This window comes from Antrostomus carolinensis, unplaced genomic scaffold, assembly GCF_000700745.2.
Source record: "Antrostomus carolinensis isolate BGI_N321 unplaced genomic scaffold, ASM70074v2 scaffold18703, whole genome shotgun sequence".
In the NCBI taxonomy this organism is placed as follows: domain Eukaryota; kingdom Metazoa; phylum Chordata; class Aves; order Caprimulgiformes; family Caprimulgidae; genus Antrostomus; species Antrostomus carolinensis.
The window spans coordinates 8,847-19,328 of NW_010306044.1; the positions used below are offsets into that span (position 1 = coordinate 8,847).

A 10,482-nucleotide genomic window follows, 5' to 3' on the forward strand; every position below is an offset into this window, starting at 1 on the left:
CTAATTATTGCTTTAAAGAAAACAAACAAACAAAAAAAAGTTTTCTTCCTAAATAGCAGCTACAAAAAGAATTAAAAAATCATAAAATCTGTGGGTTATTAATTTTGTATATTTCTGTATAAATATCTCACAGACTTGCCCAAGAATGTCATCATTAGGAATGTGTATTAATCCCACCATTCCTTTTTCCTTTGATTACACATAAATTCTGTTCTTTATATTTATAAACTTCATGTTCAAGAGTTAAATATTCATGCTCTAGGATTTTGCTCAGTGTTTACATTTTCAAAGCCAACAGAACTCAGTCTGCTTCTAGGGACAACTGAAAGAAAAAAGAAAATATTTTAAAGTAGCTTAGAATATGTAGAAAAATCTCTGATATATTTTGCTTTTACTTTGTGGATCTTCATCTTTCTGTGGAGCAATGCTTCACTGGCTGCATGACAAGCTACAAGTCTAAAGATATATTACTAAATCAACTTCATTTATGCTGTCTGGATACCACTACAATACTCTAGGCACCACAGTCATTTTCTTTTCTTACTTGCAATAATTAACATTAGAGAGCAAAAGATGGATAAATTAATTTGTAACTTTATAGTTTCTTATACTAATTATTTCCTCTTCTTATATTTTAGGTCATCCTGCCATTCCTGCAAACACTAATCAATCATGGGATTTGAAGTTAATACTACTAAATAAATGAATTGCTTAATCTCCTATGACCATCTATACATACTTCATCTTCACAAAGTTATCAATTTTATGTCAACAAGGACAGAGTGACCTTCATTTACAAAAAATGTCTCTTACTACTGGACAAGTTGGTTACAAATTTATCACTTATTCTCAGGAAGAAAGTCCTTCGCGATCACCATTTGACAAATGCAAGTGTGTGTATTATCAACTGACCAAGTCATACTGAATTCCAAAACCATAACTGTGGAATACTAAAGAGTCTGCTACTTTTCTGAATATTTGTGCTAAGATGAAGGACATGCAACTCAAAATTAATTTTCTACTTGGCCTAGTTATTACTGCACTAGTACAAGCTGTAGAAAAAAAAGCAGACTGCCCAGAGTCATGTATATGTGAGATCAGACCATGGTTCACCCCCAAGTCTGTGTATATGGAAGCTCCAACAGTGGATTGTAATGATTTAGGCCTTTTTAATTTTCCAGCCAAATTGCCTGCTGACACACAGGTTCTACTTCTACAGACTAATAACATTGCAAAAATTGAACATTCAGTAGACTTCCCAGTGAATTTAACTGGTCTAGATTTATCTCAGAACAATTTATCCTCAGTGACCAGTATTAATCTCAGAAAAATACCACAGTTGCTTTCAGTGTACCTTGAAGAAAATAAACTTACTGAACTCCCTGAAGAATGTCTCTCCGGACTCCACAATTTACAAGAGCTTTATATTAATCATAACCTGCTTTCTGTGATTGCACCAGGAGCTTTCATAGGCCTCAATAATCTTCTCAGACTTCATCTCAATTCAAATGGTCTGCAAATGATCAACAGGAAGTGGTTTGAAGCTACTCCTAATCTGGAAATTCTCATGATTGGAGAAAACCCAATAATCAGAATCGAAGACATGAACTTTAAGCCTCTTATCAATCTGCGCAGCCTAGTTTTAGCAAGCATAAATCTCACTGAAATACCAGATAATGCTTTGGCTGGCCTTGACAATTTAGAAAGCATCTCCTTTTATGATAACAGATTTGTTAGAGTGCCCCACATCGCTCTTCAAAAGGCTACAAATCTTAAATTTCTGGATCTAAATAAGAATCCCATTAATAGAATACGACGAGGAGATTTTAGCAACATGCTGCACCTAAAAGAGCTAGGAATTAATAACATGCCTGAACTGATTTCTATAGATAGTCTTGCTGTTGATAATTTGCCAGATTTAAGAAAAATAGAAGCTACCAATAACCCCAGATTATCATACATTCATCCAAATGCATTCTACAGACTTCCCAAACTGGAATCACTCATGCTCAACAGCAATGCACTGAGTGCCCTGTACCGCAGTACAATAGAATCCTTGCCTAACCTCAAAGAAGTTAGTATACACAGCAATCCCATTAGATGTGATTGTGTCATCCGCTGGATTAACATGAATAAAACAAACATTCGCTTCATGGAGCCAGAGTCCCTGTTTTGTGTAGACCCTCCTGAATTCCAAGGCCAGAATGTGAGACAGATACACTTCCGGGAAATGATGGAAATCTGTCTCCCCCTGATAGCTCCTGAAAGTTTTCCATCTACTCTAGATTTAAAAACTGGTAGCCATATTTCCTTACACTGCAGAGCAACAGCAGAACCAGAACCTGAAATCTACTGGGTAACACCATCAGGACACAAACTTTTGCCTAATACTATTTCTAACAAATACTACATTCATTCCGAAGGAACATTAGACATAAGTGATGTAACACAAAAAGAAAGTGGCTTATACACTTGTATAGCAACGAATTTAGTTGGGGCAGACCTGAAGTCAGTCATGATTAAAGTGGATGGCTCTTTCAAATGGATCTTTGAATATTAAAATAAAAGATATAAAATCTAATTCGGTTTTGGTTTCATGGAAAGCAAGTTCGAAAATTCTGAAGTCCAGTGTTAGATGGACAGCCTTTCTGAAAGCTGAAAACTCACAGGCTGCACAGAGTGCTCGGATACCTTCTGATGTAAAGGTATATAATCTTACACGTCTAAATCCATCAACTGAATACAAAATTTGTATAGATATTCCCACCGTCTATTCACAGAGTAAGAAACAATGTGTCAACGTAACCACAAAAGGACTGGACATGGCAATGAAAGGCTATGAAAAGAACAACATAATAGGATTCCTTGCCTGCCTTGGTGTTCTTTTGGGAATAATCTCTGTGATATATCTCTACAACTGCATCTCACGAGAGATGAACTATGACGCTGGACACAGCTATCTAAAGAATTACCTGAAGAAACAATCCTTTTCACTCAATGAGCTTTATCCTCCTCTAATCACTCTGTGGGACATGGGCAAAGAAAAAAGCACAGTAATGGAAGTAAAAGCAACTGTAATAAGTGTACCAACCAAGATGTCATAAATGTCAATATATAATTTAATTTCTGAAACAGAAAGTATATGATTGCATTTGTGCTGATTAAAAACACAAGAAAAAGTATTTCTTTAGGAACTAGACATCTGGAATTTGCTGCTGCTGACAAATGGGAATATGTACTGACTGAGCATAAGAGAAGAATAACTAACTGGCTTCTAAGGGTATTCTACCAACCAAATACAATTAACTTCATTTTCTAGAACTTTCATGGTACTTTTAAGTCTGGAATACAGTGCAAGTAGCCAAGAACATTTTCTGTATTTTTTTTATTATTATATAAAAGTAGTGGAACTGAGCAATACCTCCTCCTGTGCTATATTACACACACTAGCCACGAGTTTTTGCAGTGAACAGATATACTAGGATTGACGTGTAATGAAATGGACAAATTCTGTAGAGTAGACACAGTGAGTATGTGAAATTTTTTTATGAGAAAAATACATTTTTGATTAAAATCAAAATAGGTTTTGGCTTGTTTGTTTCTAAAAAAAAACCCACACAAAACCCACACACAACATTCTGAGAGCTTGTCTGACAAAACACAAACTCATTCTAATGTCTGATAAAATACCTCCTTACATATTTTCCTGTTAAAATGCCAATCTGAGCACAAAGGATATTTTTGCTGGTTTTAGGCTGTATAACTGCAATAAATCATTCAACAAATATTTTTACAAAGTACTTACCCATAATAATAACAACCATAATTTACACATTGCTTATTGTGGGAGGAAGAAGAGAGGAGAAGGGTGGGAAGGAGACATAAGAATGATAGGGAAATAGATTGTTAGCTACTGATAAGTTCTGAGCTGCTTTGGTATTTTCCCAGAAGCCTGAAAACTGAATGCAATGTTTAGACTCACATAATATAAATCCAGTGTTTTGTCTTCAGTCAAAAGGGTAATTCAGTTATTAGTAATGTCTAAATTTTAGGCTGGACATACACGGAACTCAGACAGCTTGAACAGTTTAAATTATGTTAAGGTTTTCTTTCTGGACCCGCACACTTCTGTTCAGCAATAACAACTGCCTAATTTATAAACCTCCTCAACTTCAATAATGCAACAAGAAATATGTGACTGACAGAAACATTATTAGTAGAAATTAATTGAAACAAAACAAAAAGAGAACAATAAATACCTGACTACTCATATTGAAGCAAAAGTTCACATGGGAGTAGAACTGGGCACATAAGCAGCAAAAGTGCACAGGAAGCTGCTGATCAAAATGTTGATTAAAAGCTAAACCCAATCCTGTTAGGATGGGAAAAAAGTGACTATTCCTATGCCCAGTAGAGAAATGACATATGACCATTAAGAAACTTGATGAAAACATGTGGTACCTTCTGTTAAAGAAAGCAACAGCAAAATGTTTATGTAGTTTTGGTTCATATATCTAAAACCAAATAGGAAGAATGGAGGAAAAAAAGGTTATATCTGAATATTGTGCTTAAGGAAGTAAATATTCATAGAATGCATAGGTAGTTTGAATTACAAAGTAAAACAAGGAGTGGCAAACCTTTCTTGTAAGTCTTTAGTAAAATTTAATATTTCTTAAACTCTATAATAATATAAATTTTATCTTTCTAGACTTGGTTGAAGTAAACATTTCTGTAGAATCACTGACATAATTTTTGTAGGTAGAAGAAGCGTTACCTCTTGCATTTAGACATTATCTAAATACGAGAAGAGTTACTTCTCGTATTTAGATATTAACTTTTCCACTTGTTTATAGCTTTCTGCATACTTTAAAAATATTATTCATCTATAAACACTTATTGCATGGAAAAATAATTTCACTTTACCTAGTCCTAATGAATAACTTACTTTCATGTTAAAGATGCCCTTTTTCTAGTTAAATACCAGGATTTTTAAATTATGTAAAGGTAATTTTTGAAGTTATTAAAGGCAGAAAGAAGAATCTGATACTAATTTTAAACTATCAAAATTTAGGATATTCATAGAGCCTATGTTTCACTGAAGGAGGAAGTCTACAAACCTGATGAATCGCTATTGCAGAGAAAGTCCCATAGAAATGAGAAGTGAAATGATGCTGAGCTGGCGTGACAGAGCTCAGCACCTCGGACAGAGCTCGCGGAGCGGCGCTCCTCCTCGAGAAACGGTGGCTCAAACGGGATCCCCCTCCAAGTTGATACTGTACTTGTCAGCAAGAATTTGTAGGTATATCTTGTGTGTTTACCTTTGAAATCAAGCTAGATTTAGAACTTAAAGCTTTCAGAGCTTAGAAATGAGAATCCAATTTTTTCAGGCAAAAACATCGCTGCACAATGTTATAAAAACAGCAAATGGATACAAGTCCATCAGGAAGCACTGATAAGAAGACTTTTTCCCATCATAGAATAAGTACGGGATTTTTTTACCTTATATAAATGTCTAATTAAAAGCTTTTGTTGGCAGATAAAATGCATTTTTATATAGAATAATTCTCATACCAAATCCACTTAAATTAGACTTCAACATGCATATTGTTCAATGACTGGTTTTCTGATCCTTTTCTTATATACACTTGTGTATGTGAAATACTGTTCTATCAGCAACATGTTAGCCTGTCAGCAAACCTTTATTTCATTATATCTATATGGCATTATTTTAGTTACTCTACAGAAGCAGTGTCTGGTAGAACACATGGCAATGCTTTCAATGGAAGTACTGTGAACCACCTACTATCCATGTTAACATAATATCTTTAATATCTACACAAAAACATCTCCGTGATATTAGCCTAACAAATACCTGAAAAGATTCATTATTTCTCCATGACCAAAGACATTCTTCATGTTAAAATCGCCACAGAAGCTACAGGTGAGCAGTAGAAATCCTGCATAGATGCATGTAAAAATGTTCCTTCCACAGATACACTACTCTATAAACCCGAAGATTCGTAGCAAGTAATAAATCCATCTTGTAGCTTTCATAGCTTACTGTATATTTGTCCTTACATCACTTCATAGACGTATGCCAAAAAATCTATCAATTTTTTCAGCAAAGTAGAATCTGTTAAAAAATTATAGGAAGAACTTCCTAATAGTGGTATACTTTTTACTAATCTTTTCATTTACAGGAAGGGTGGGATTTTTTTCCACACAAGGCATAGGGCTAAAATTTTTCTATCTTTTATTAATTAGGTTGTTTACTCTCTTTAATGGAGGTAGGAACTGACAGCAAGCTATGTTTAATTTTCTGAGAAACAGAGAAAAAAACTTGTTACACTCGTGAATTTCCACTTATTTAATAGTTTTCTCTCAGTTTTCTCTCAGGAATCCAATGCATTAAAAGCAGTACTTACTGATTATTCAAACTAGAAAATGGCTCAGAAATCAATTGAACTTTATCTTGACATTTGACAGCAAAACTTATTTTGAAACATGCTATTAATAAAAGACAGAAGGCAAACATGAGTGTTTGAAATGTCTCGTTAGGCAACATCCAAAACATAAAATTGGAAAGACTTTTTAATTCAATTGTTTAATTCTGTTACCTTACTTCCTTCTGTAAGCTACTAGACTGAAAAGTAGTGTTCTATTCATAAAAAGATTCAGCATTTACTTTTTGGTAAAACATTTACAAAAATGAATTCCAATTTTCCATCAGTTAACACAGTGAAATGCTGACTTACATATGTACATTTAAGTTTCTGGTTTAGCTACAATGATGTGAAATCATAACTTCAATAGTAGCTAAAAACCTTAAGTAAATTATCATAAAATAAATGTTGATTTACATCCTAAAAGGAAATTTCCATTTCCAAAATTCACTAATAAAATTCATTCTGCTTATGTAACCTTGAACAGTGACCTCGAGATAACTCAAAAAAGAAATAGAGATTCTTCCCTCAATCTTTTGCTGGCCAGGAATAGAAGGAAAACAATGATCAACAATAACCTTATAAAATAGTCTTTATTACCTGAAACCAGAAGAGACATTTCAAAAAAAGTTGCCTAGATAGTCTGGAAAATAAGTTCACATACTAGACAGTACCAGAAGAACTGAGGTTTTAGAGAGAAAAAATTGACAAGTATCAGGCTATCAGACTTAAGGAAGAAAAAAAATATTTTCAGTGAACTAAATGGAGTAAAACCAGAGTGGAGGCACTGACAAGAAACTTTACATGGAGAAAGTGTACAGTAAGCATGAAAAGTTCAGTATGAAAACTATAGAAGACATTTTGAAGGATATAGCTAAATGGAACAGAGAAAATAGACAGCCATTGAACACAATGTACTAGAGATACATCAAGACTAATAAAACTCATGCTAAAGATGAGAAAATGTGCTTGGAAACAGATTACCAATTGCATGCTCAGAGTAAAAAATTCCTGGTGTTGCCTACTGAAGATCACGAGACTTCATCACAACATAGCTTACAAAAAGACATCTTGAAAAAAATCATTGTGGAAGTGATAGATACAAGTGATCTTTTTAGAACACCTTTGGGTCCCACAAGCAACAGTATGAAGACGTTAGAATAAACTGCTAGGTAGGAAAAAAAAATACAACTTTCTGGAATATAGGTTGACCTTCCAACCCAATTGTTTTGGTAGGTCAGTTGGTTGACATAACAAATGTGTAATTTTAATAGCTTCCAGTTTAATACCATTGGAAATAACTGGAATCAATCTTCTCAGGAAAATGTTAAATAGATACTCAGGGAAAATGCTAAGCTACAACAAAAAAATGAGAAGGATTTTCACAACAAGAGAAAGATTATCTAAACATTCAGTAAATATAAAATCAAGACAGATATTAAACAAGAGAATTGCTATTACTTATTTCTATGGATAATTTCAGTTTGAGTTATTACTGAAACTCTGCAAGATTTGAACGATTGCAATGTTAAAATACACAACCATAACCCTTCTAGTGAGAACTGTGCTTTGAAACTGAGAATTGAGCTATTAACTTCAGGTTCAATAAAAATTCTGAAGTTGAGTCCTCTTCAATGTTTGTACTATAAGACAGTGTGAAAATAATGTAATGTATCAGACTAAATTCTGTCCATGATTAACTGCACTTCAGTATTCTGAAACAAAAGGTACAAGCATCATTTGTAAACAGCATAAGCATAAAGCAGAACTAGTAATGAATAATGAAAACTGCCCTTTATGATACATGACTGACTGTGGTAATGTTATTGTTCTGGTTACATTAAGTAATGTTTCATTTCTGTAGCCAGAATTTTCAAAAAGAGATATAAGGTTAAAGCTGCGGTTATACTGAAGTGCCTTCCCATCTTCAGGGTTTTTTTTTTTAAAAAGTAGATTGATCTTCAAATATGCAAACTGTAAAAGACTGCAAATTATCATAAATATGGACTCTTTTTTTTTTTTCTTTCAAATAATGAACAAATTGGGCCTACAAGAAAGCTGGGGAGGGACTTTTTACAAGGCCAGGTAGTGACAGAACAAGGGGTAATGGCTTTAAACTGGAAGAGGGCAGGTTTGGCTTAGATATTAGGAAGAAATTCTTGACTGCAAGGGTGGTCAGACACTGGAACAAGTTGCCCAAGGAAGTTGTGGATGCCCTCGTCCTGGAAGTGTTCAAGGCCAGGTTGGATGAGACTTTGAGCAACCTGATCTAGTGGAAGGTGTCCCTGCTGATGGCAGGGGGGTTGGGATAGATGATTTTTAAGGTCCCTTCCAACCCTAACCATTCTATGATTCTATAACAAATTACTTTTGTCTTTGGCTGCTTAAGAAATTATGATCAATTTTCAGAGCTACCACACAAGAATGAATCAAAAAGTATGACTGTGTTATTTCTATTTCTAGGAATTACAACTACAAAAATGAATTTTGATATTTAATTAATGTCAAGAAAAGCATATCAATATATTTTTTCATGAAAAAATGAAAGTATATTCACCTATGAAAACTCTATACACTTTACAGATCGTTATATTATTTATTATTTGTTGAACCATTTAGATAACCTGTGAACTGTGATGATTAATTATATAAGCTATAAAAAAGCACAAATATCTATCTTAATTTTGAAAACACTTCAGTGCATCCCTCCTGACTTTCAGTTGCTGCTCCAAAGGGCACATGTCCTCCTGTCTCTCTTAGGTCTTGTCACCCAGTATGTGTATCTCTGGTATCCCAGGACATAAAAAAAGAACTCTAGATGCTTATGTTCATGAATATAACTAGGAAAGAACAATCACATACAAAAAGAAATTACATTATATTCCAAAGAAAATTAGCTATTTGATGAGAACTGATTTTTATCTAAAATGTAGTCTTACAGTTAATGAAGCACACTCCTATTTAGAAAAAAGGGGCAGGGGGAGGGGGAGAAAGTTCCAGTGTTCTTGGAAAATTAAAAAGGGCTTTATATTATTTCTTCAGACATTTAGGAAGAAAACTTTTCATTTTCATTTACCAAATCACTGTAACAGAGCAAATACAAGTATTTACACAACATGAATTAATAAAAAACCTGAAATGAAATGCTGATATGAAAAGCTGACATTCTTGTACAACATTAGATATTCATTGAACCAACAATTTCAGATTTTTAAAAGTTCCACTGGAAAATGTTTAATTCTTTCTAAAGCTCATCCCACAATGACATTCAAGTATAATGCTCATCCCACAAAGACATTCAAGACTGTAAATCAACAGTCTTCAAAGCAACTGAATCTTTTATTAAGTCATTCCTCCTTTCAGATGAAGCTGAAAACTACAAATGAAATTCCCCTGTCAGCTAAAATAATGCTTTTTACTAATCTCTCTCACTTGCTCTTTTTTTTTTTTTCTCAACTTCAATTATTTTTAGACCAAAGTCCTTTTCTTTGTCTTGAAGCAAATCCTCTGTTCCTCTCCCTTCCAACATCCATGTAGGTCCTTTGCTTATTTCCTGCTACTGCTGTTGCCAGACTGTCACATCATTTCCAACACTTCTATTAAAGACAGATGTTGTCTGACTTAATAAAAAAAATATCAAGTAAACATCATATTTGGAGATAAAATATTTGAATAGCAAAATACAAATATTAAAGACCTGGACTTCTTAAAGAAAACACTGGTGTACAATTAATCATCTGATGAGATGAAGTATCTTTCAAGGAAACAAAGCATAAAAATGTAATGACATTCAGATGAAAATAATAATAATAATATGGGAGTAAGATAAAGCTGAAAAGCCAGGCAATTTGGGCAGATGGCCTATTCCTGATCCTAAAATAGCTGATGTTCTTTTTAACATTACAGGTTAGAAGAGTGGAAAACAATTCCATCTGCCTTCCCCTTACGTAGCTATTGTTCGTTATCTGTGCTGATGACAATTTCATGCTCTGCTCCAAATAGCCATAATGCTTCTGGGAATCACAAAGCTACATGCTGT

General features: G+C 33.8%; 1 protein-coding gene across 1 annotated transcript; it reads left to right on the forward strand.

Moving 5' to 3' along the window:
* The first annotated feature begins 627 nt into the window (after nucleotides 1-627).
* On the forward strand, nucleotides 628-3,580 carry LRRN3 (leucine rich repeat neuronal 3). Its single transcript, XM_010164998.2, is given in 2 exon segments — nucleotides 628-2,532; nucleotides 2,534-3,580. Coding segments are annotated over 2 exon segments (2,115 nt in total). The 5' UTR covers nucleotides 628-988; the 3' UTR covers nucleotides 3,105-3,580.
* The last annotated feature ends 6,902 nt before the right edge of the window (nucleotides 3,581-10,482 follow it).